The sequence below is a fragment of the Vicugna pacos genome, chromosome 6 (assembly GCF_048564905.1).
Source record: "Vicugna pacos chromosome 6, VicPac4, whole genome shotgun sequence".
Taxonomy (NCBI): Eukaryota; Metazoa; Chordata; class Mammalia; order Artiodactyla; family Camelidae; genus Vicugna; species Vicugna pacos.
The window spans coordinates 17,613,578-17,638,733 of record NC_132992.1 but is presented as its reverse complement, the minus strand read 5'-3'; the positions used below and the strand labels follow the sequence as shown (position 1 = coordinate 17,638,733).

At 39.8% G+C, this 25,156-nt stretch overlaps 1 protein-coding gene across 1 annotated transcript in view; it reads right to left on the bottom strand.

Annotated features, from left to right (window-relative positions):
- Positions 1-13,901: 13,901 nt before the first annotated feature.
- The window catches only part of FBN1 (fibrillin 1), a 238,547-nt gene continuing 227,292 nt past the window's right edge, over positions 13,902-25,156 (bottom strand). The window contains exons 63-65 of the mRNA XM_072962489.1: positions 19,160-19,391; positions 16,403-16,577; positions 13,902-15,201 (exon numbers count right to left, since the gene is read on the bottom strand). Of these exons, the coding sequence (XP_072818590.1) occupies positions 14,812-15,201; positions 16,403-16,577; positions 19,160-19,391 (797 nt within the window). The 3' untranslated portion in view covers positions 13,902-14,811. The remainder of the gene's footprint in view (positions 15,202-16,402; positions 16,578-19,159; positions 19,392-25,156) is intronic.

The window sequence follows — 25,156 nt, the reverse complement described above, 5'->3', positions numbered from 1 at the left end:
TTGGTAAGACACCTGGACTCATGCATGATGAGGATTATAATTACCAAGGATTGACATGCGGTTTAGAGGTACACCATTCACAAGTGCTTTTTAAAACTTGGGGTGTTATATATTATATATGTATTATTATATATATAAATCTATATATATTAGGATTATGTAATACTGCTTCTGTGAGGGCATAGCAAAGGTGTTGATTATTAAACCTAAAGTACCGATGAAGAAAACAAAACTCAGACACTAAGGAGCTGGCCCTGGCCAAATAGCTGAGAAAGGAAACTGAGACTAGAACACAGCTTGCTTTTTATTTTGAACCTTTTTATTAAGATATAGTTGATGGACAATATTATATAAGTTACAGGTGTACAACATAGTGACTGACAATTTTTAAAGGCTATTCACCATTTATAGCTATTATAAGATACTGGCTATCTTCCCTGTGCTGTGCAGTATATCCTGGTAGCTTGTTTATACATAATAGTTTTTCCCTTTTAATCATATACCCCTATATTGCCCCACCCCACCTTCCCAGGCCCCACTGGTGCCCATCTGTTTGTTACCTATATCTGTGAGTCTGTTTCCTTTGGTTATTTCACTAGATGGTTGTATTTTTCAGATTCCACATATAACTGACATCATAAAGTGTGTCTTTCTCTGACTGAATTCACTTAGCATAATACCCTCCAGGCCCACACATGTCACAAATGGCAAAATTTCATTCTTTTTTATGGCTGAGTAGTTCTTGAATGTGTGAGTGTGTATACCACATCTTCATGCATTCATCTGATGGACACTTAGGGTGCTTTCATATCTTCGGGATTGCAAATAATGCTCCTATGAACAGTGCGGTGCATGTACCTCTTTGAATCAATGTTTTCATTTTTTTCGGATATATACCCCAGAGTAGAATTGCTGGGTCATCTGGTATTTCTAGTTTTAGGGGTTTTTTTTTTTTTGTTTTCTACGGTGGCTGCATCAATTTACATTCCCACCAACAGTATACCAGTGTTCCCTTTCTCTACATCCTTAAACATTTATTTGTAGGGTTTTTGATGATAACCATTCTGATAGGAGTGAGGTGATGTCTCATTGTGCTTTTAATTTACATTTCTCTGATTAGCAATGCTGAGCTTCTTTTCACGTGCCTGTTGGCCATCTGTATGTCTGTCTTGGAAAAATATCTGAAGTCTTCTTTTTAAAAATGTCTGAAGCCCATTTTTTAAAATCAGGTTTTTTTGGATGTTGAGCTGTATTTTAGGTACTAACCCCTTGTCATATCATTAGCAAATATGTTCTCTCATTCAGTAGGTTGTCTTTTCATTTTGTCAATGGCTTACTTTGCTGTACAAAAGCTTTTAAGTTAAATTAGATCCCATTTTTGCTTTTACTTCTTTTACATTAGGAGACAGATCCAAAAAAAATATGGCTATGGTTTTTATCCAAGAATGTTCTGCCTATGTGTTCCTCTAGGAGTTTTATGGTTTCCAGCTTTACATTTAGATCTTTAATCTAATTAAAATATTTTATTCGATGAATAGTTGACTTAAAATGTTGTGTCAGTTTCTGGTACACAGCATAGTGATTCAGTTCTCTCTTTCTCTCTCTCTCTCTCTCTGTATATATATGTATACACACACACAGACACACACACACACAGACACATATATATTCTCTTTCATTACAGGTTATTATAAGACACTGAATGTAGTTCCCTGTGCTGTGCAGTAAGACCTTATTGTTTATCTATTTTATATATATAGTAGTTTGTATATTGCTCATCTCAAACTCCTAATTTATCTCTCCCTTCCTTTCCTTTTTGGTAACTATAAATTTGTTTTCTATGTCTGTGAGTCTGTTTCTGTTTTGTAAACAAGTTAATTTGTATCTTTTTTTTTTAGATTCTACATAAGTAGTATCATGATATTTGCCTTTCTCTGACTTTACTTTGCTTAGTAAGGTAATCTCTAAATCCATCCGTGTTGCTGCAGTGGTATTATTTTATTCTTCTTTATGGCTGAGTAGTATTCCATTGTATTCCTATATGTACATACACGTAACTCATCTTCTTTACCACTTCTTTTTTATCCAATCATCTGTCACTGGACATTTAGGTTGCTTCCATGTCTTGGCTATTGTATATAGTGCTGCTGTGAACACTGGGGTGCATGTGTCTTTTTAAGTTACTTTTCTCTAGATACATGCCCAGGAGTGGGATTGCTGAATCATATGGTAACTCTATTTTTAGTTTTGTAAGGAATCTCCATATTGTTTTCCATAGTGACTGCACCAAATTACATTCCTACCAACATTGTAGGAGGGTTCCATTTTCTCCACACCCTCTCCAACAATTATTGTTTGTAGACTTTTTAATGATAGCCATTTTGACTGGTGTGAAGTGATACTTAATTGTAGTTTTGAATTGTATTTCTCTGATAGTGATATTGAGCATCTTTTCCTATACCTATTGGCCAACTGTATGTCTTTTTTGGAGAAATGTCTGTTTAGGCCTTCTGCCTATTAATGATTGAGTTGTTTGTACTTTTGAGTTGAATAAGCTATTTGTATATTCTGGAAATTAAGCCCTTGTCAGTCTCACCTTTTGCAAACATTTTCTCCTGGTCTGTAGGTTGTCTTTTCATTTTGCTTATGGTTTCCTTTGCTGTACAAAAGCTTAGAAGTTTGATTAGATCCCATCTGTTTATTTTTGCTTTTATTTCTATGGCCTTGGGAGACTGACCTAAGAAAATATTTCTAAAATTTGTCGCAATGTTTTGCCTATGTTCTCTTCTAGGAGGTTTATGGTGTTCTGCCTTATTTGAAGTCTTTAAGCCATTTTGAGTTCATTTTTGTGTATGGTGTGAGAGAGTATTCTAATTTTATTGATTTACATGTGGCTGTCCAGCTTTCCCAGCACCAATTGTTGAAGACACTGTCTTTTCTCCACTGTATGTTCTTGCCTCTTTTGTAGAAGATTATTGACCATTGGTGTGTGGGTTTACTTCTAGGCTCTCTGTTCATTGGTCCATATGTCTGTTTTTGTGCCATTACCATGCTGTTTTTATTACTTTAGCTCTAGTTTTGTCTGAAGTCTGGCAGGGTTATTCCTCCAGCTTTGTTCCTTTTCCTAAGAATTGCTTTGGCAATTCTGGGTCTTTTGTGATTCCATATAAATTTTAGAATTATTTGTCTAGTTCTGTGAAAAGGGTCATGAGTAATTTAATAGGGAGCACATTTACTCTGTAGATTACTTTGGGTAGTATGGCTATTTTAATAGTGTTAATTCTTCCTATCCAAGAGCATGTATCTTTCTGTTACTTTAAATCGTCTTTAATTTCCATGATCATTTTTTATAGTTCTCTGCATATAAAAGTCTTTCACCTCATTAAGCAGGTTTATTTCTAAGTATTTTATTTGATGTGATTTTTCTTTTTATTGAAGTATACTCCGTTACAATGTGTCAACTTCTGGTGTACAGCACAATGTCCTTCATGCATATACATACATGTATTCATTTTCATATTCTCTTTCATTAAAGTTTATTACAGATATTATAGTTCCCTGTGCTATACAGAAGAAATTTGTTTTTTAAATCTATTTTTATATATAGTGGATAACATTTGCAAATCTGAAACTCCAAAATTTATCCCTTCCCATCCTCTTTCTCCCCAAAACCATAAGATTGTTTACTATGTCTGCGAGTCCCTTATTGTGTTGTAGGTGAGTTCGTTAGTGGCTTCTCTTTTTTAGATTCCACATGAGTGATGTCATATGGTATTTTTCTCTTTTGGCTAATTTCACTTAGAAAAACAATATCTAGGTTCATTCATGTTGCTTCAAATGGCATTATTTTATTCATTTTATGGCTGAGTAATATTCCATTGTATAAATGTATCACAACTTATTTATCCAGTCATCTGTCGATGGACATTTAGGTTGCTTCCATGTCTTGGCTATTTATTGTAAGTACAGCTGCAGTGAACACTGGAGTGCATGTAACTTCTTGAAATAGAGTTCCCCCTGGATATATGCCCAGGAGTGGAATTACTGGATCATATGTAGTCTACTTTTAGTCTTTTGAGGAATCTCCATACTGTTTTCCATAATGACTGTACCAAACTACATTCCTCCCAACCGTGTAGGAGGGTTCGCTTTTCTCCACACCCTCTCCAGCATTTGTCATTTGTAGGCTTTTGCGTGATGACCATTCTGACTGGTGTGAGGTGATACTTCATTGTAGTTTTGATTTGCACTTCTCTGATAATTAGTGATGTTGAGCATTTGTCATGTGCCTAGTGGCTGTTTCTATGTCTTCATTGGCGAATCACCAGTTTAGGTCTTCTGTCCATTTTTGAATTGGATTGTTCCTTTGTTAAGTTGTATGAGCTGCCTATATATTTTGGAAATTAAGCCTTCGTCAGTCTCATCTTTTGTATATATTTTCTCCCTTTCCGAAGGTTGTCTTTTTGTTTTGCTTATGGTTCCTTTGCTGTGCAAAAGCTTGTGAGATTAATAAGGTCCTATTTGTTTGTTTGCTTTTATTTCTATTACCTGGGTAGACTGTCCTAGGAGAATATTGCTGAGATTTATATCAGGATGTTTTGCCTATGTTTTTTTTTCTAGGAAGTTTATAGGGTGTTGTCTTGTTTAAGTCTTTAGGACATTTTGAGTTTATTTTTGTGTATGGTGTGAGGGAGTATTCTAACTTCATTGATTTACATGTGGCTGCCCAGTTTCCCAACACCTATTTGCTGAAGAGACTGTCTTTATTCCATTGTATATTCTTGCCTCCTTTGTCAAAGGTTAATCGACCATGGGTCTGTGGGTTTATTTCTGGGCTTTCTATTCTGTACCATTGATCCATATGTCTGTTTTTGTGCTAATACCATGCTGTTTTGATTACTGTAGCTATGTATCATTGTGTGAAGTCTGGGAGGTTTATTCCTCCATCATTGTTCCGTTTTTAAATTTACTCTGTATATATACATACTTATTGAAGTGTATTCAATGTTGTGTCAATGTCTGGTGTATAGCATAATGCTTCAATCATACATAAACATACATATATTCATTTTCACATTTTTCATCATAACTTACTACAAGATGTTGAATATTGTTCCCTGTGCTATACATATAAAATTGTTTATCTATTCCATATATATTATTTAGTACCTGCAAATCTGGAACTCTCAATTTATCCCTTCCCACACCTTTCCCCTCAACAGGAACCATAATTTTTTAATATGTCTTTGAGTCTTTCTCTTTTGTAAATAAGTTCTTTTTTTTTTTTTTTTTTAGATTCCACATAAACATGATATCATATGGTATTTTTCTTTCTCTGGCTTACATCACATGGAATGATGATAACCAGGTCCATCCATGTTACTGCAAATGGCATGATTTTAGTCTTTTTATGGCTAAGTAGTATTTCCTTGTATAAATATACCACAATTTCTATGTCCAGTCTTCTGTCATTGAACATTTAGGGTGCTTCCATGTCTTGGCTATTGTAAATAATGCTGCTATGAGCATTGGGGTGGGTGCATGTATTTTTTTTTTTTTGAATTAGAGTTCCCTCCAGATATATGCCCAAGATTGGGATTCCTGGATCATGTGGTAAGTCTATGTTTAGTCTTTTGAGGAATCTCCATACTGTTTTCCATAATGGCTGCACCAAACTACATTCCTCCCAGCAGTGTAGGAGGGTTCCCTTTTCTCCACACCCTCTCCAACATTTCTTGTTTGTGGATTTGGGAATGCTGGCCATTCTGACTGGTGTTAGGTGATACCTCATTGTAGTTTTGATTTGCATTTCTCTGATCATCAGCGATATTGAGCATTTTGTCATGTGCCTATTGGCCATTTGTATGTCTTCATTGGCAAATTGCCTGTTTAGCTCTTCTGTCCATTTTTGGATTGGGTTGGGTGGTTGGTTGTTTAAGTTCTATGAGCTGCTTATATATTCTGGAAATTAAGCCCTTGTCAGTCTCATCTTTTGTACATATTTTCTCGCATTAACAAAGGTTGTCTTGGTGTTTTGCTTATGGTGTCCTTTGCTGTGCAAAAGCTTATAAGTTTAATTAGGTCCCATTTGTTTCTTTGCTTTTATTTCTATTACCTGGGTAGACTACCCTAGGAGAATATTGCTGAGATTTGTATCAGGATGTTTTGCCCATGTTTTATTTTTCTAGGAAGTTTATAGGGTGTTGTCTTATGTTTAATTCCTTAGGACATTTTGAGTTTATTTTTATGTATAATGTGAAGGAATATTCTAACTTCGTTGATTTACATGTAGCTGTCCAGTTTTCCCAATGCCCATTTGCTGAAGACTGTCTTTACTCCATTGTATATTCTTGCCTCCTTTGTCAAAGATTAATTGACCATATGTCTGTGTGTTTATTTCTGGGCTTTCTATTCTGTTCCATTGGTCTATATGTCATTTTTGGTGCCAGTACCATGCCGTTTTAATTACTGTATCTACATTGCATTGTGTGAAGTCTGGGAGGGTTATTCCTTTAGCTTTGTTCTTTTTTTAAATTTACTCTGTATATATTAATATTTATTGAAGCATAGTCAGTTTACAATGTTGTGTCAATGTCTGGTGTATAGCATAATGCTTCACTCATACATGAATATGCATATATTCATTTTCACATTTTTCACCATATGTTACTACAAGATATTGAATATAGTTTCCTGTGCTATGCAGTATGAACTTGTCATTTATCTATTTCAGATAAATTTTTTAGTACCTGCAAATCTTGAACTCCCAATTTATCCCTTCCCACACCTTTCCCCACTGGGAACCATAAGTCTGTGAGTCTCTTTCTGTTTTATAAATAAATTCTTTTTTTTTTTTAGATTCCACATGTAAGTGATATCATATGGTGTTTTTCTTTCCATGGCTTACCTCACATAGAAGGATGATAACCAGGTCCATCCACGTCACTGCAAATAGCATTATTTTATTTTTTATGGCTGAGTTGTATTCCATTGTATAAATATACCCAACTTCTTTATCCAGTCTTGCATCACTGGACATTTAGGTTTTTTCTATTTCTTGTCTATATGAATATTGCTGCTAAGAACATTGTCATGCACGTGTCTTTTTGAATTAAGGTTCCCTCCAGATATATGCCCAGAAATGGGATCACTGGATTATATCATAAGTCTATTTTAAGTCTTTTGAGGAATCTCCATACTGTTTCCACAATGGCTGCCCCAAACTTCATTCCTACCAACAGTTCAGGCATGTTCCCTTTTCGCCACACCCTCTCCAGCATTTATTGTTTGTGGGCTTTTGAATGATGTCCATTCTGATTGGTGTGAGATGATACCTCATTGTAGTTTTGATTTGCATTTTCTGATCATTAGTGATAATGAGCCTTTTTTTATGTGCCTGTTGTCTATTTGTATGTGTTCATTGCTTAATTGCTTGTTTAGTTCTTCAGCCCTCTTTTGGATTGGATTATTTGTTTTTTTCTTAAGTTGTCTGAGCTGTTTATATATCCTGGAGATTAAGCCCTTGTCAGTCTCATCTTTTGCAAATATTTTCTCCCATTCCATGGGTTGTCATTTTTAATTTGTTAGTATAGAACACTGACTTTGCAAATGGTGAAAAATTATATCCTTTGGATACATCTTACTTAATCATGGTGTATGATCTTCTAATGTATCGTTGGATTTTGTTTGCTGGTATTTCGTTTTATTTTTGCATCTGTGTTCATCAGTGATAGTTGCCCTTAAATTTTCTTTTTCTGTGGTACCCTTGACTCGTGTTGATATTAGGATGATGCTGGCTTCAGAATGAATTCAGAAGCAATCCTTTGTGATTTTTTGGAATAGTTTGAGAAGGATAGACATTAACTCTACCCTGACTGTTTGGTAGAAATCACCTGTGAAGCCATCTGGTCCTCGACTTAGGAGTTTTTAAATTATTAATTCAATTACTGGTAATTGGTGTGTTCATATTTTCTATTTCTTCCTTGTTTAGTCTTGGGAGATTGTACATTTCTAAGATTTTGGTTTCTTCCAGGATGTCCATTTTCTTGGCATGTCAGTGCTTGTAGTAGTCTCTTATGATCCTCTGTATTTCTGTGTCATTGGATATAACATCTCCTTTCCTTTGATTTTATATTTGGGACCTCTTTTTTTTCTTAATTAGTCTGACGAAAGACTTACTAAATTTGTTTATCTTTCCAAAGAACCAACTCTTAGTTTCATTCATCTTTTCTGTTTTTCAGTCTTTCTCATGTATTTCTGCTCTAATCTTTGTGATTTCTTTCCTTCTAACTTTGGGTCTTGTTTTTGCATGTATTCAGCTACTGTCTTTTGATTGGAGCACTTAGTCCATTTAATTTTATGGTAATTATTGACATGTATGTTTTTATTGCCACTTTATTCATTGTTTTGGGGTTATTTTTTGTAGGTATCTTGTTCCTTTTGTTCTCTTGTGATTTGATTGTCTTTGTTTGGATTCCTTTTTTGTGTGTATCATAGTTTTCGTTTGTGATTACTGAGGCTTTATATAGCTTTATATATATAAATATATGTGTGTGTCTACGTATAATGTGATTTAGATTGCTGGTCTCTTACTTTCAAGTGTATTTTAACAACCCTGCATTTGTACTCTCCTCCCCTCATCATGATTGTTGTTTTTGATAACATATTTTACATCTAAGCATCTTGTGTATCCCTTAACTGCTTTTTGTGGATTTCGATGATTTTATTACTTTTGCCGCCTTCTCATGTAATTGCCTATCACTTAGTTTTTCTAGGTTTTTATCATGTTCCTTCGCCTCAAACATGTTCCTTGTCATCTCGTTTTGCATGTTTCTGTTTTTATTTTTACGTGTGTGATAGGTTATGTTTCCTGACCTTGAAGAAGTGGCCTTCGGTAGGAGACATCCCGTGTGTCCAGCAGCACACTCCCGTCTCATCAGCCCAGCTGCATGCTGGGGGCTCCCCCCCAGGAAGGCTGCGCAGGCTGTGGCAGGCCGACTGAGGAGTCCGTTAGGCTTGGTTGACCTCTGGTTCCGTTGGTGGCCCCGCCTTGTGTGGAAGCTGCTGGCCACTGGTTTTCAGAACCAGATCATGAGCCAGCTGACTGCAGAACCCCAGGGGACACTGGGGCTTAGGCTGGCTCACTGGTGTGCAGCCAGGATCCAGAAGACTCTGGGGCTACTGTCTGCCCACTGGTGGGTGAAGCCGGGTCCTGAGGTTAGTGGGCAGGGCCAGGTCCTGGAGTCTGGTTGCAGGACTCATGGGTCACAGAGCTGGTTTTAGATCTCTGGTTGGGGGGCATTTCTTGACATGATTTGCTCCAGGGTCTGGGACATCCCGAAGCTTGTGTTGGCCTGCTGGTGGACGGGGCTGAGGTCTGGCTGGTCTGGGCAGGGTCTGGCCTACTGGTGGGAAGGCTAAGCTTACAGGCTGAAGGACTGTGGTTTTCTTGAGACTGGTGTCTGCCCCCTGGTGGGTCAAGCTAGTCCAGAAGTTAGGGCAGGCTCCCTGGAGGGCAGGACCAGGGCCCAGGAAATTCTGGGACTGGTACCTGCCCACTGGTGGGCAAAGACGTGTCCTGGGCCCTCTGGTGGATGGGGCCATGTCCAGAAGTGGCCGTGGGCGCAAAGGGTCTTAGGGTAGCCTATCTGTGGTGGGTGGGGACACACAGCCCCACCAAGTTAATTGCTTGTCCTGAGGCATCTGAGCATTGGGTCCTGTAGGCTGTTGGGTGGGGCCAGGTATTGGTGCTGATGAGCTCGAGGGAGGGCTCCACAGTGGCACATGGCAGCATCGGTGTCTGCATGGTAGAAGGAGCCCCCAGAATAGCTGCTGCCAGAGTCTGTGTTCCCAGGGTGAGCTGCAGCTGCCTCCTGCCTCCCCGAGAGATTCTCCAAGATTAGCAGGCAGGTCTGACCCAGGCTCCTCTCAAATGACTGCTGCCGCCCTGAGGCCTGGAGCATGTGAGATTTTGTGTGCACTCTCTAAGGGTGAAATCTCTCTTTCTCTCAGCCCCCTGGCTCCTGAAAGCAAGCCCTACTGGCCTTTAAAGCCAGGTGCTCTGCGAGCTTGTTTTCTCAGCACAGGACCCTTGGGCTGGAGAGCCCTGTGCAGGGCTCAGACCTCTCACTGCTTTGGGAGGACCTCTGCAATGTAATTATTCTCCAGTTTGTGGTTTGCCCACCGAGGGGTATGTGAGAGGAGGTGAGCTCAGGGTCTGTCTACTAGGCCATCTTGGCCAATCTCCTGATCACAGGTTGTCTGACTCCAGATTTCCTATAGTATTGGACCAGGCACTCCTGAGGACCTCAGGACTCGACTGAACTCTCAGCAAACTTTCTTTATATGACAAGGCATCAATAATCACAGGCCCCGGTGGGGGGGGGGGCAAACCTTGAGACTCAGAGCATCGGCCTTTAGGAGTGGTACCCCCAGCTGCCATGCCGTCTCCCGGTGGGTACGAGGCCCGTGAGAGAGGACATGGTAAGCATTGCCAGGAGCAGTTTTCTCCAAAGGAGCTGGTTCTGCAATAGACTGACCTCTGGGCTCAATGCTTCAATTCAGACACTGTGAATGATCCACAAGAGAGCCTGTTACAGTCAGTCTACAAGTGTATAGGAAGCAGCAGGCCTCAGGAGTTTGCAATCTTCCCGAGGCACAGGGTCTCTGGAGTTGGATCACAGAACTGCCCGAGGCGGGTGCCGGGAACATGCTGAAGGGGAATAATCACGGTGCAACCGGAGACAGGAATACCGAATAGCACACCATGCTTATTTTACATAACAACAAAAATACCGACATAAACCCAATCCAGCCTGTCATGCCTTTGAAATTCTGATACCTCAAGGTCCTGTTAATCTTTCCTGACAAGTCTGGCCGTCTACACAGTAGGGCTGTGGGGGCCACCCAGAGCAGAGCTCACCATGCGGACGGACTGACGCAACCACACAGGCCTGTGATGTTCTTGTGTAAATGGCTGGTGGGATCAATGGGGTGTGTGGTTATCATCATTTCCAGGAGAAGAAAAAGCTAAATCATTCAGGTTTGATTTAAGTTCTCCCCTGGAGAGAATTTTACATTAAAATGGAACAGACCTCATCTGATTTCTGCAACTCTCAGCACAGCTGCAAAGAACACATCGAGTGAGATATGAAAGTTACCCAGAAACTGCTGAAGGGAGCAGCTGCTTTCTGCTAAACATCACTACCTCAGTGTTGTTTGACTTTGAACCCGAGCTAAGGATTCTAGAAATACACTAAATGTGATACCTTCTAGTTGACGTTATAACCAACCCTTGAGGGGCAGGAGGGGGCACAGAGAGGGTAATGCTGCATTGTTTTATGAAATGGGAATAGTCGCAGGGACTGAAAATGACGATGAATATTTGTGTGGAACAAAAATGCATCGAGAGCAGAGAATTGAGCTAGTCGGAAATCACACCTACTTACTTACCTGCTATGACTTTAGTTAAAAAGGATGCACCTTTCACTGTCCAACAGTAAAAATAAAGCTGACATCTATTGGCAGAAGTCATAATTCAGGCTTGGATCAAGGATGCACAACAGCTCATGTCCTGAAAAGAGGTTTATGACTTTGCCAAATAAACATTTTGGATTCATTAGCAGTTAGTTGAAATAACAGATTTTGTGACATTGCCAGGTCCTGCCAAATGTATGTCAGGTGTCAAATGTACAAGACCCTCTTGTTTATACAGACACTTGTGAGAATGTCAGAACTATTCATTGAGACCCAATCCTGTAAGTGAACCCAGTCTTGGATACACAGAAATTTGCAAAATCAAATTCATAGCCGCCTTGTTTCTCTCTACCGTAAACTCAGAATAATACTGGGAATCCTTTCCTAGCAGTACATAATGTTAGTCTCGCATTGGGTTTCAAAAAGTTTAACAAAGGAAAAATTTTTTTTAAACGAAATGTTTAAAATTGGCAAAGGGGAGATAACTGTCTTCTGCTATGTATGTGAAAACTCATCTTTCTCCTTATTGCAATCTTCTAGCATTTAAAAATAGTGTCTTTAAACCATTCAATAATTACATTTGTAATATATCTCTGAGAACTACAGTTAAAATCAGAATAAAGTACATTCTGTGGACAAAGCTGATTTTTTTTAAACTCTTACAATTTACAGGTATAAAACTTTTAAGTGTATTAATATAGTATCAACCTAATTGTTATTTTGGCTCATCTAATTTTACAAACATGATTCCTGAAGTTTAAACAATACTTGGAATGGCAATGTCCAAAGCAATTTTGGCTGAGTGAAGTGCTATTTGTTGAACAAAAATGTAGTTGTTTGTTCAAGTTTAAACATTTCATAAGGCCAGCTGAGTTCATTTCAACCCTACTTACAAAATAATTATTGGCAAATGAAATGGGCTGAGGAGTACAGACAAGATGTTTTCAGGCTTCTGAGATTTATAAAACCAACCAAAAGTAACCACCAAAAGTAAAATCAAAAGGTCACAGACAATTAAAAGGTACAGGTTTAAATCTCAGGATTGAAAAAAAACGTTCCGACAAGAGGAATATTTACAATGGAACAATGAAGAAAATGTTTCGTTACAGTCAGAAACGCGGAAAATATGCTGTTGAAAATTGTTGGCTCTGAAATAAATAAAATCCAGACTGAGACTATTAAAAATATCAAAGTGATCTACTATGTGCCAACTCTATTTTGCTCTGTTGTTATAAAGAAAATCCATTATTGAATGTAATGCAGTTCTGGTTAAATTATCAAAGACATTTTCCATTTGCAAGCTGTTTACCATATGCTATATATTCTTCTCTAACAATTATAGTACACTTCCATCAGAACCATAGGTGTAGAGATAGAAGGAAATTTTGAGTCATATTTTAACTTCCTAACCAAGGTACAGATCCATTCCAAAACAGTCATTCAGCTCATCTCTATTGAGCATCAATTATGAGCAAGATTTTTTTGGATGGCAAAATAAGAGGTTAGAAAAAATACTTTGGGGATGTTCATGGCCTGTTAGGTGGAAGAAAACATCCTTGTCCACTGGCTGCCTAGACTGACACTTTAACTGGTACCAGGATCTCACCACAGTACAAGGAAACCCACTGTCGCAGTGGGTAGCTTGACAATTGAGATGGTATGTGCTAAACTGAGTTTTGCACCGACTGATCCTGGTTTTGTCCTCTACAATATACCTACTCCATCTTCAGCCTAGCTTTCCAAAGACTTTGAGAGGACTTTTCCATGCCCTGTGTGGCTTCTTCTCCCTTCATGCAGCAAACTCACTTCACCTTTATTTTCACTACCCTTTACTGCCCTTAGGGATTTTAAAAATTCATATCAATTGAATGAGCTTAACTGTTAAATATTCAATATTGCACTTTAAAGCAGCATTGTCAAATTAGGACATTCGGAAAACATGATTTATAGCATCAAATTGGATTCAGTTTGGGGTTATCTCTTTGTAATTAGACTAGCACTGACTAACAGCAGATGTTGGGGTGGGGAGAAAGGACAGAACACTTTACGCTTGCCAACACTGTGTGTATATTTGAGGGGAGGGGGCAAGATAAAGTTTTTGTAATGAAACACACGTGCTCTAAGACAATGACTGAACTTGATGTTTTGAGTACTGAAATGCAGTAGTTTAAAAGTCACAGGATTGATTAGGTCATGTTTTAGGAATGATGCTACAATCTAAATATCTTGTTGGTGAGAAATAACTCTGCTATCTTGAATGAATAAAACAAGGGACTGACTCAAATATGTAAATGTTCTTCTAGTGGTTATACATTTGGCAAGCTGTAGCTAACAGACCCAGGATAATTTAATTCCGGGAGACTTTAATTGGGCTCCAGAATAGCCCCTCCAATCCCACGTCCATGCAAGAACACAAAGCCAAGGGGTACACTAAAAAAGAGATTGTTTTATTGTGACATTTATGACATGGACCCCTTGTTGACAGGAATGACCGAGGGTAATCTTGGCATATTGCACAGGTGTGACGAAGGATGCACTGGTGATCCTCTGGTTGCTCAGGCTGTTTCCTGGTCCTCCTAGACCTCCATGCACGTGTGGGCCAGTCACAGAAATTTCATTACCACTTGGTGTATACATTTAACAAGTCTTTGGTCTTAATAAGCACCATTACAAACCCTCACATTAAGGGCATTATTATTCTAGTTTATAAATGTTTCAATGATAAAAAATAGCACGATTACAGTATACACACACTTAATTTACATGTAATGTATTATACTCATAACTGAGATAAGCTACTGAACTAACTTTGGTTGATTGAAATTAATGAAGTATTTGAACTGAATACTTGGAATTTGGTTTCTAAGTTGTGTAAATATTACAGTGCATTTATAAATCTAGTTTGAGAATTTACTAGCACCAAATAGATAGTATAAATGGCCAACCTAATACTTGTATTTGGAGAAGCAAAGTTTTACAATTTGAAAAAAACAGAACAGTCCATCCATTGAAAGCACATTCCTGTACGTCTGCTGGAAGGATGGTACGTCAGCATGGATGGCCAACCCCCAATGGAAATACACGTCCCAGTTTTCAAGAATCAACACATGAGACAAAGTAGCTTAGCTACATACATGAGAAGCCTGAGAAAGTGGTTGTTTTGAACTAGGGTAGTCACCTGTACCTTGCTTTTGTAATACAAGAATAGTGCTTATTTATAGAAATTTACGTGGTGAAAGACTGTACCTATAATATGAAGATTCTGATTGGGGTGGGGGGAATTCAGTTCTACCTATCTATCTTTGTTTTTTAATTATTTGGTCTCTGGATGGTGAATTAATGAAGCAAAATCTGAATTTTCATCTTCAGATTGTCACCCAGTTCACCACTGAGGTAGTCTTTGTCATATTTATCTTCTAGCTGATTAAGTTCTTTCTTTTTATAAAGTGGAGTACTACTGATTTGTAATGAATAGGTTCCAGCCACTGGCTTCTTCTTTGTGAAGTGGAGGTAGCTGATCCCTTCCTTTTGGTTAATTTTAAAGAAGCCGTTTTCATTTCCAGATTCAATCAGGTATCTGTTGTGATTCGTCAGAGTCGTAAGGGCCGGAAGGAGCTCTAGGATTCGGACCTTGTTACTGATGTGGGAAATATTGAAAGCAAACATGGCTGTCTTCTCAACATCCCAACTCGCAAGACTCACATTGGCTTCTATCTCAGGCTGATCCTGGGAAGACAGATGGCAGTACGTTAAAAGGTGAATATGCCACTTACTAAAGAGCACGTGACTCACATCTCCCACCAACACAACTTTCTTCTCATGCTACATCTACTATATTGAAATGCACATTCATAAAATACTATGTAAACCACAAATGTGTTAAACAGGCACATATTTATAATATTAAAAAATAAACTCAAGAAGAAAGTCAAGTTGAAATTCCCTGTATTTGGAGTTTTTCTAATGCAGTGGGTCTCCGACTGTGGTCCTGGGACCGGGAGCATCTGTATCATCTTGGAATCTGTCAGAAATGCAAGTTCTTGATGGCATCTGAGACCTACCGAATTAGAAACCCTGAGGGTGTCTCCCAGAAATCTATTGTAGAAATCCTTCCAGATGATTCAGATGCACACTCAAGCTTGAGAACCACTATTGTAATAAATTATTTTCTTTCCAAAGACTTATCTCATTTCCCAGACCACAGGGGAGGGGTTACAGCACTGATGCTAAGAAAGAACCAGTTTATTTCAATTTTGTTCACTGACGTAAAACCATCCCCACCGAAGGACACACCTAGGAACCTACTTCCTGACTCTGATGATCTGCTAATATTCAATGCTTTTCACCTGGCTTCTTGCTTGCCTCTCTGGGACCGCATGTGCTGGATTCTCCGGGCCCGCAGCCAGAGGTCTGGGTGAATATCTGTGCATTTCTGAGTTGACTGAAAGGCTGCAGCAGCCGTAGGCAGAGAAAACCAGGCTGCTTGAGCTCCATGTTGTTTTTGTCTAGAATCCAAGCTCCCTCACACTCCACATGGCTCTCTTCAGTAGAGGAGCCTCTAGCTTTCAGAACTTGGCATCCCTGTGGAGGGAGCACTATGTCACTTTGCTGTTCTGCCCACTTGCTGTTCTGGATCTCAGACCTTGTCCTTTCAGCAGACGTTGGGTGGGTGTTTGACTTTCTTTTTGGCGAGACAGAGGAAATGAGCAAGTATGTGAAAACCTTCGAATGGCCACTCCCTAAAGGCAGCAAGAAACTCAGAAAGCCCCACAGATTCTTGTAAAATGCAGCCCAGAGCTCGGGGAATGTCTGGATTTTCTCCCCAGGGAGCTTTTTCACACTTTGGAGCATCCTCGGAGGAAACCACAGGACTCTGGAAGGCCCTTCTGCAATAGGAGACATCAGGAGAAAACCCCTTCTGATTTACCTCGATGTTGGAAGCATCTGTTTCGTTCGTGCTTCTCCGCTTCCGGCCCCGTTTGGGGTAGCCGTTGATCTTACACTCGTAACAAGCCTCTGGGGAGAGTGAATTGTCATCCATTTCACTGCTGGCAGGTGGCTCTGGGTTTCCTCGGCCCATGCCCATCCCGGAAACACAGTGCCTGCCCAAAGGGGAACAGACATTTTTCATTAGAACAGAGAGACGAAGGAGGGTGGTGCAAGAGTTCCGGTGAAGCCTGGACCCTGCCTGGTGACATTCAGCCCTTGAGGTTTTGTCCACTGGATGATTGGCTGGTTCTGAGAACCACACGGAAGCCATCTGTGTCTGGCCTGGAATTCCCAGTTCCCTGAGTTGACTGATTCTTTCTGCTATCTCTCAAGGCCCTGTTTTGCATATTTATTTTCCCCTTCATCTCCCAAACCTATGGTGGCAGGCGTTTAGCTGTATTGCTGGGAGGGAGATGTGGAGTGGAAATAAGAAAAGGGGATGAGGGAGACCATATAACTTGGGAGGGTAAATCAAAATGCCTTCTTTTTGCAAAACAGGCTCCATAGGAGAAAGAAAGGAAAGAGACATCACTGTTCAGTTCCTTGCCCTCTTCCTGCTCAAATGATAACCACTATTGCCACCCCCACCACCATCGCCAGCCTTCATCACTCCAGCTTCTGAGCCATCTCTCTTATTATGGGACCCCTCACTGGCAAAAGCTCCAGGTGATACCCGAGGTTGATTTAGAAATAAACTGAAGATATGCAATGTATAAAATATATGTATCAGAGCTTGTCCAACTGTGGGAAATTGTTTCAAGTCATTCAAAACCACTAGGTCCACTGGCTCTGACTCATGTGAGGCTGGATAAACAAACCCATGCCCAAGAGAGAACTAGTTCAGCTGTTTTTCTTTGCCTTTCAGTTTTTAAAGCCAAGTTTCGGAGGGAGGCTTTGCATGTTTCACAAGTACCTTGTTTTGTTATTCTGCTTACTATTTCATAGGCCACTTGGAATGTATTTACGAGGCTCCTCTTTCAAAATGTGTTGAAATAGCTGAATGATCCTAAAAGAATCTTTCTTTTGGGGTAGGGTTCACTCCAGTGATTCACAGAGCAACCCAACTGTTATAAATGGGTGGACTTCTACCATGGGTCATAACGTAGACTAAATAGCATTTAGCTCTTTCTATGTTGACCTAGTCTTTAGAACTCGTTTTCCTTTATGCCCTTAAGATTCAAAATATAATTCAAAATACTATGCTAATACTTTTTGTATTTTGCAGCTTCTTTTTTCTGTTATCCTGCCAGAGCCCAACACATTTTCCTTTCGCATTCCTTATCTTGCACCATGAAATGCATAGAAACAATAAAACGGATGAAATGATAAATGCTCATCCTGTGTGTACATTCACACAATGATTAAATTATTGGAGGGCAAACCCCAGATCCGCAGGCTTTGGTTCCTTTCTCAGAACGCCTTTCCAGTATTTTCATATCCCTGGAACAGCACTTACAAGAAGTGTGACTATAAAGTCCTACTGGCCAGAAGCCAGTGTGGAGTGTCACAATTTTTGCTGGGAAAATGGTTCTGGCATTAGACCTACAAAGAATGAGTCTACTGAGAGCCAGACATAAACATCTGGGAATTTGAGTCCTATTGCTGGCATTCTGTGTGCTTCCCATGAAACATTCTTTTACCTTCTCCACGCCCCAGAATGAATCACTTGATGTTTGTGTGTCAAGAAATCAAAGACTGCAAAATTAACAATTTGATATATACATATATATGTGTGTGTTGTGGAACATGGAACTGTGGGAGGGGGTCTGTATACGTGTGTATGTATATTAAATGTCTGTGTGTTCCTAATTAAAAATTAAAATTTGACATCCTTCAAAGGATAGCCAAAACTAGATGGACAACCAAGTCCAGAGTAATTCAGCAGGGAAAAAGGCCTAAACTTTGAAAACTTAACATTAAACTTTTAAATCAGTGAGTAAAATAAAAGTGTATCTTCCCTGCCCCTACTTTCACATGTTATTGATGTGGTGAAGTATTCTACCTGGAAAATACCATCATTATTTTAACTCTTCTATTTAATGCTCTTCTGGTGACTTTTAGAATATCCCCCCTTTCTCCTTTGGTAACCATGGTTTGTTTTCTATGTCTGTGAGTCTACTTCTGGCTTGTAAATAAAATTTGTGTTTGCTTTTTTTTATATTTCATATATAATCTTTTGGTGATTTTTAATGTAAGTTTAAGTCTGAAATGTAAAATACCTTTTGCAGGGTCCTTTACAGTTTTAAAATGTGTCTTTTTGTTTTATCCTAACAGGAGCTAGACGAGAAGGCACTTGAAGTCAAGACCGAACCCTGCTTGCCCCAGGACAAGGTCGCATCAGCAATGTGCAGCGTGGGCCAGTTCTGTCATGGGCTGTGGTCCCTGCATTTCCTGAGAAATGAGTCTCTTTCCAACAAGATGTGACAATCGAGAGAATGAGACAGACAGGCCATACAGCGAGGTATTTCCAATGGAGTGTCATCATTTTCTTTGACACTTTATGAACTTCTACAAGTCTAGATGTCCCCTTTCAAATAAAATAACCTAAAACCTTTGCAGAGCTAACTGGAGTTAACTCCAGGATCATAAAAAGTATGGTTCTCCTCTAGTAGAACAAGTCATTTTGAGTTAAATATACTTAATTATGTTATAAATGAGCCAGCCTCCAACCATGATGACAAACAGCAGTGCTTACCCTTGGCCTATTCGGAGGTAGCCAGGTGGACAGCCGCACAGGTAGCCGCCCTCAGTGTTGGAACACCCATAACTGCAGGGGGCCTGCGAAGAGCCACATTCATTGATGTCTTGACACCCACCACTGAACTGTTCGTACTGGAAGCCGGCAGGACACATGCACTTGTAGCTCCCCAGGGTGTTGTGACAGGAGGCTCCTCCACAAATGTGAGCACTGAGACATTCATTTTCATCTGCAGGGAAAACCAGGAGACACCACATTTGTGATACCGGCCAGAGGTTTCTATGGAGGAGTGTGGGCTGGGCCACTTGCTGCCGGCCAGCTGGCCCTCACCTAGGCTCTCATGAAAGTAAGGCAGGCAGAGGTGGCTGGGGTGGGCAAAAGAACAGGAGGAGAAGATGTGGCCTTCTGCCACGTGGTGAGCAAATGTGGTCACTGAGGTCAAGTGCACCAGGCCGAGTGCATTAGAGGATGGCATTCTGAGGACCAGCAGACGCCAGTCCTCATCAGAAGCCAGCACTAGTATGTTCTGCTCCACGGGAGCATCCCATGATGTGGGGATGGTTCATGGCTGAGGATCGCGGTTCAGGGTGGAAGGGCAGGAATCAGGCAGTTCTCAGTGCCTCTGCTTCACAAGTGCCCGGCAGTGGAATGACGATCTCCACGGCAGAGATGGACCCTATTGCTGGAGGCTGCCTTCCCAGTCCTCCTTTCTCAGGATGAGCAGACAAGGGCGGACATCCTGCAGGAAGGGTCTGCCCTGCTTGGACTTCCGTTTCAAAAATCCATAAAAAAACCCCAGGTGCTTGCCCTGGGGATGAACGGTGCCTTCTGGTGTGTTTGCTCGCATCTATGAATTGGCCTGCTTATCCAAACCAGCCTCCTGTCTGTGGTGTCTGGTCTGTGTCTAAAGCTAAGTAAGGCTGGAAGAGATGGAGTGCAGACTTCACGGGCAGTAACTAGGGGAAACCCCTGAGAGACACATGCGGCAGAACCTGCTACCCACAGGGGCCGGCCAAGTCTGGTGGTAATAAGTAGGAAAAAGAAATCTAACTTTACCAAAGCAACTCAAAGGGAAAAAGCTCAAGTTTCTCACTATTCATGATTTACACTTTTTTGAAATCTCCAACACACTTCTTAGACCTTCCTTTGTGGGGCAGGATGGAAGTCTGCTGCTAAGACACTTCTTAATCACTGCAGCCGCCTTTCAGGCACATACTCGTCTGCACGTATACTGACTTTCTCCTCACTTGGCAAATACTTCAATGGAAGGGAGGAGGAGAAAGGCAACTACAAGTATATTATAATTTAAGTTAATTATAAAATAACACTTAAAAGATGCCTACTGTGTGATAGGTAGGATACTAGGTACTTTACTCCATTTACTTAACCTGCCTATCAATCACTAAGGCATTGTAATCTGCTTTCCAGATGAAGAAGGTGAGGCTCGGAAGCCCCTCCAAGACCTCCCAGCAGTGGCAGCAGGACAGAGGTGCACGACCAGGTCCGTCGGACTGTGTAAGTCACACGCTTCCCTTTGTACCACCACATCTCTCAAGAGAGCTGCCCACATTTAAACTGGTACTTCCTTTTTCTTTTAATTAGTTTTACCTTATTTTCTTAGGTTATTTTTTTGTTTTTAAATAGAAGTATAGTCAGTTTACAAAGTTACATCAATTTCTGGTGTACAAGATAATATTTGTCATACATATACATACAGATACTCATTTTCATATTCTTTTTCATTATAGGTTACTATAAGATATTGAATATAGTTCCCTGTGCTGTACCGTATAAACTTGTTGTTTATCTATTTTATATATAGTAGTTAGTATCTGAAAATCTCAAATTCCCAATTTATCCCTTCCCACCCTCTTCCCATCCTGGTAACCATGTTGGTTCACTGTGAGTCTCTTTCTGCTTTGTAAGTAAGCTCATTTGTGTCTTTTATTTAGATTCCACATATGAGTGATAACGTATGGTACTTTTCTTTCTGGATTACTTCACTTAGAATGATGATCTCCATGTCCACCCACGTTGCTGCAAATGGCATGGTTTTATTTTTTATGACTGAGTAGTATTCCACTATATAACTATACCACAATTTCTTTATCCAGTCATCTGTTGATGGACATTTAGTTTGCTTCCATGTTTTGGCTATTGTAAGTAGTGCTGCTGTGAACATCAGGGTGAATGTATCTTTTCAAATTAGAGTTCCCTCTGGATATATGCTCAGGAGTGGGATTACTGGATCATATGGTAAGTCTATTTTTAGTTTTTTTTATTGAGGTATAGTGAGTTTACAATGTTGTGTCAATTTCTGGTGCACAGCACAATGCTTCAGTCATACGTGAATGTACATATATCCACCCTCCTACTCCCCTTCACCATGAGCTACCACAAAGTATTGAATATATTTCCCTGTGCTATGCAGTATAAACTGGTTTATGTCTTTTACACATACCAGTCAGTATCTGCAAATCTCAATCTCCCAGTTTACCTCTTCCCACCCTCTTCCCCCCTGGCAACCACAAGTCTATATTCTCTGTGGGTCACTTTCTGTTCTTTATATAAGTTCATTTGTCTTTTTTTTTTAGATTCCACATATGAATGATGTCATATGGTATTTGTCTTTCTCTTTGTGGCTTACTTCACTTAGAATGACATTTTCCAGGGACATCCATGTTGCTGCAAATGGAATTATTTTATCATTTTTTATGCCTGAGTAGTATTCCATTGTATAAATATACCACCTTTTCTTTATCCAGTCATCTGTTGATGGACATTTAGGTTGTTTCCACATCTTGGCTATTGTAAATTGTGCTGCTATGAACTTTGGGGTGCATTTATCTTTTTAAGTGGGGTTCCTTCTGGATATATGCCCAGGAGTAGGATTGCTGGGTCATATGGTAAGTCTACTTTTAGTCTTTTGAGGAATCTCCATACTGTTTTCCACAATGGCTGCATCAGACTGCATTCCACCAACAGTGTAGGAGGGTTCCCTTTTCTCCACAGCCTCTCCAGCATTTGTCATTTGTGGGCTTTTGAATGATGGCCATTCTGACTGGTGTGAGGTGATACCTCCTTGTAGTTTTGATTTGCATTTCTCTGGCACTTAGTGATATTGAGCATTTTTTTTCATGTGCCTATTGGTCATTTGTATGTCTTCACTGGAGAATTGCTTATTTAGGTCTTCTGCCCATTTTTGGATTGGGTTGTTTGTTTCTTCCTTAAGTCATATGAGCTGTTTACATATTCTGGAAATCAAGCCCTTGTCAGCATCATCTTTTGCAAATATTTTCTCCCATTCCATAGGTTGTCGTTTTGTTTTGCTTACTTTTAGTTTTTTAATGAAGGTTAAAGGCAGGGTCATTTTTAAAGAATAATTGTTTCTAAGGAAATATGTTTTTTTTAAATTGGGAAAACAGGTGGGCAGAAATGGTAAAGGCAGGGCAATTCATACTGCCTTCCATCCTTCCTTCCTCTCTTCCTCTCCCTTCCTTCCTCACCACCCTCCTTCTTTTCTATGCTGGGTTACAGAGAGGAGGAGTAAATACACATTAAGAAAGTCATTGGTTGAGCTGCCTGCTATGGCTCAGTGCCTAGCTATGCATCTGTTTGAGATTCTTTATACCCAAGGACTCTCAAGTACCCACTTAAGGTCACTTAGGTTCTAGGATTCCTAAAACAAAACACTTCAATGTACCATTGTCTGTTCTTTCCCCCTTATTGTAAGTTAGAGATGAGCTGTGTGATAGAGACCCATGGAGACCATGGACATCCAAGAATGAATGAAGAACCAAGGGTGTTTAGACTGGTGATGGGAATATCCCTGGGATGGATGTCTTCTTACCCCTCTCATGTCCACCTCCAGACATCTCACCTGCTCTCGGCCCTATGAGGCTGATGTGAATGGAGCATTGACAGTCTCCTCTCCTGTGGTCTTTGCTTTCAGTTGGGCTCAGCCATCTGTTACCTGCTGGGACTTTGACTGACAAAACCTCTAAGGCACAGGTATATGTGAGGAATATCTGTCAATAGAGAGATTAGATTTATTCTGTTTTGTTCCAAGGGGCAAAAATGGGACCAATGGTTAGGAGTTGGAGGGAGAAAAATCCATTCTTTATTGAAAAGACATTTCTAAGAATTAAAGTTTTTTATGCATAGATTAGGCTATCTTGGGAGAAGGTGAGTGCCCTTTCGAGTGGTATTCAAGTCAAACTTAGATGAGCAGAGAGGTTGCAGAGGGACTGATATGTTAGAAAAGAGTCAGACTAGCTCATTGCTAAGGTTCTTCTTAACTTGGAATGCTTATCTGTGTTATTATAAATATCTACTCCAGTCAAGAACTCTCCCTCTCCCCTTTTCACATTCTTTTCTATTTTACTTCTTTTATCCTCTCTGAGAATCTAATAAAGTTTAAATTAAACTTACTTACATGAGTTGGAGAGGTGAGGTGGAGTGGAGCACAGATTAAGATAAGAAATTGGCAAATGTTCAATGTTTACAGTTTGAAAACAGTCTCTGCATTCACCGTCTCTATCAGTGTACAAACACCACGATTTGTCTAACACGTTTTGCAGTTTACCTGACCTTTTCCATCCTGTGTGTGCACCCTGGAGCAAATGGCTCTACAAGGAATTTTTCTACTCTACAAAATCTTTGTTTTATTTTTACAGTTGTTACTTAAATTTTCATTAAAGGAGACAATTCTGATTTGAATGAAATAGCATTAGAGTCTCTGAAAGACACTCCTTAAAAGGAGATTGAAACCTACCTCTCTGTCCTCTAAAATCAAAAGTGCCAGCATCAGGCTGGCAGAGTGTGTTAGCTGTGGCGTTAAGGGAGAGCCACTTGGAGAACTCCAGAATGTAGATTGGGCTTTCTTCTCCTAATTTTCTCTAGGTCAAAATGGGTCAGTTCCAACTTCAACCTGCAAGTTTTTGCAATCTTCTAGAAAGCAATGAAATCAGAGGCTCCTTACCCTAAACCCACCCATCTTCTAAGAATGAACTTCTGGCTGCTTAAGAGCAAGGATCTAGGGATGGCTAGTCCAAGAAGATTGGCTCTGTGTGGCTCTGGGGAAGCCATTCTGGCCCAAGGCAGTCCTCATTCTGGATAACTATAATTCCTACAAATTCCCAAGAATTATGAGGCCACTTTGGACTGGTATCTTCTGGTCATCAAAATCTATAAACCTCATCCCACTTCTTTTTTTAATTAAGGGATAGGTGATTTACAACATTGTGTTAATTTCAAGTGTACAGCAAAGTGGTTCAGTGACACGTTTCAGATTGTTTTCCATTATGGGCTATTAGCAGATACTGAATATAGTTCCTTACTATACAGCAAGTCCTTGTTGCTTATCTGTTTTCTGTATAGTAGTTTGTATCTGTTAATCCCATATTCCTAATTTACCCCCGCCCCCTTGCCTTTTGGTAAGTTATACATTTGTTTTCCGTGTCTGTGAGTCTGTTTCTGTTTTGTATATAGATTCATTTGTATTATTTTTTAGATTCCACGTGTAAATGATATCATATAATATTTGCCTGACTTAGTATGATAATCTCTAGGTTCCTCCATGTTACTGCAAATGGCAATATTTCTATGGCTGCATAATATTGCTGGTGTCTCTATGTATATGTGTGTGTATATATATATAAGTGTGTGTGTGTGTCACATCTTCTTAAAGCAATCGTCTGTTAATGGCACTTTGGGTATTTCCATGTCTTGGCTATTGTAAATGGTGCTGCTGTGAACACTAGGGTACATGGATTTTTTCATCTTTGGGGGATATATGCCCAGGAATGGGATTGCTGGATCATATGGTAACTCTGTATTTAGATTTTTAAGGAAACTCCATACTGTTTTCCATAGTGGTTGCACCAGTCTACAGTCTCACCAACAATGTATGAGGATTCCTTTTCTCCACACCCTTACCAGCATTTATTATTTGTAAACTTTTTGATAGCCATTCTGACAGGTATGAAGTGACAC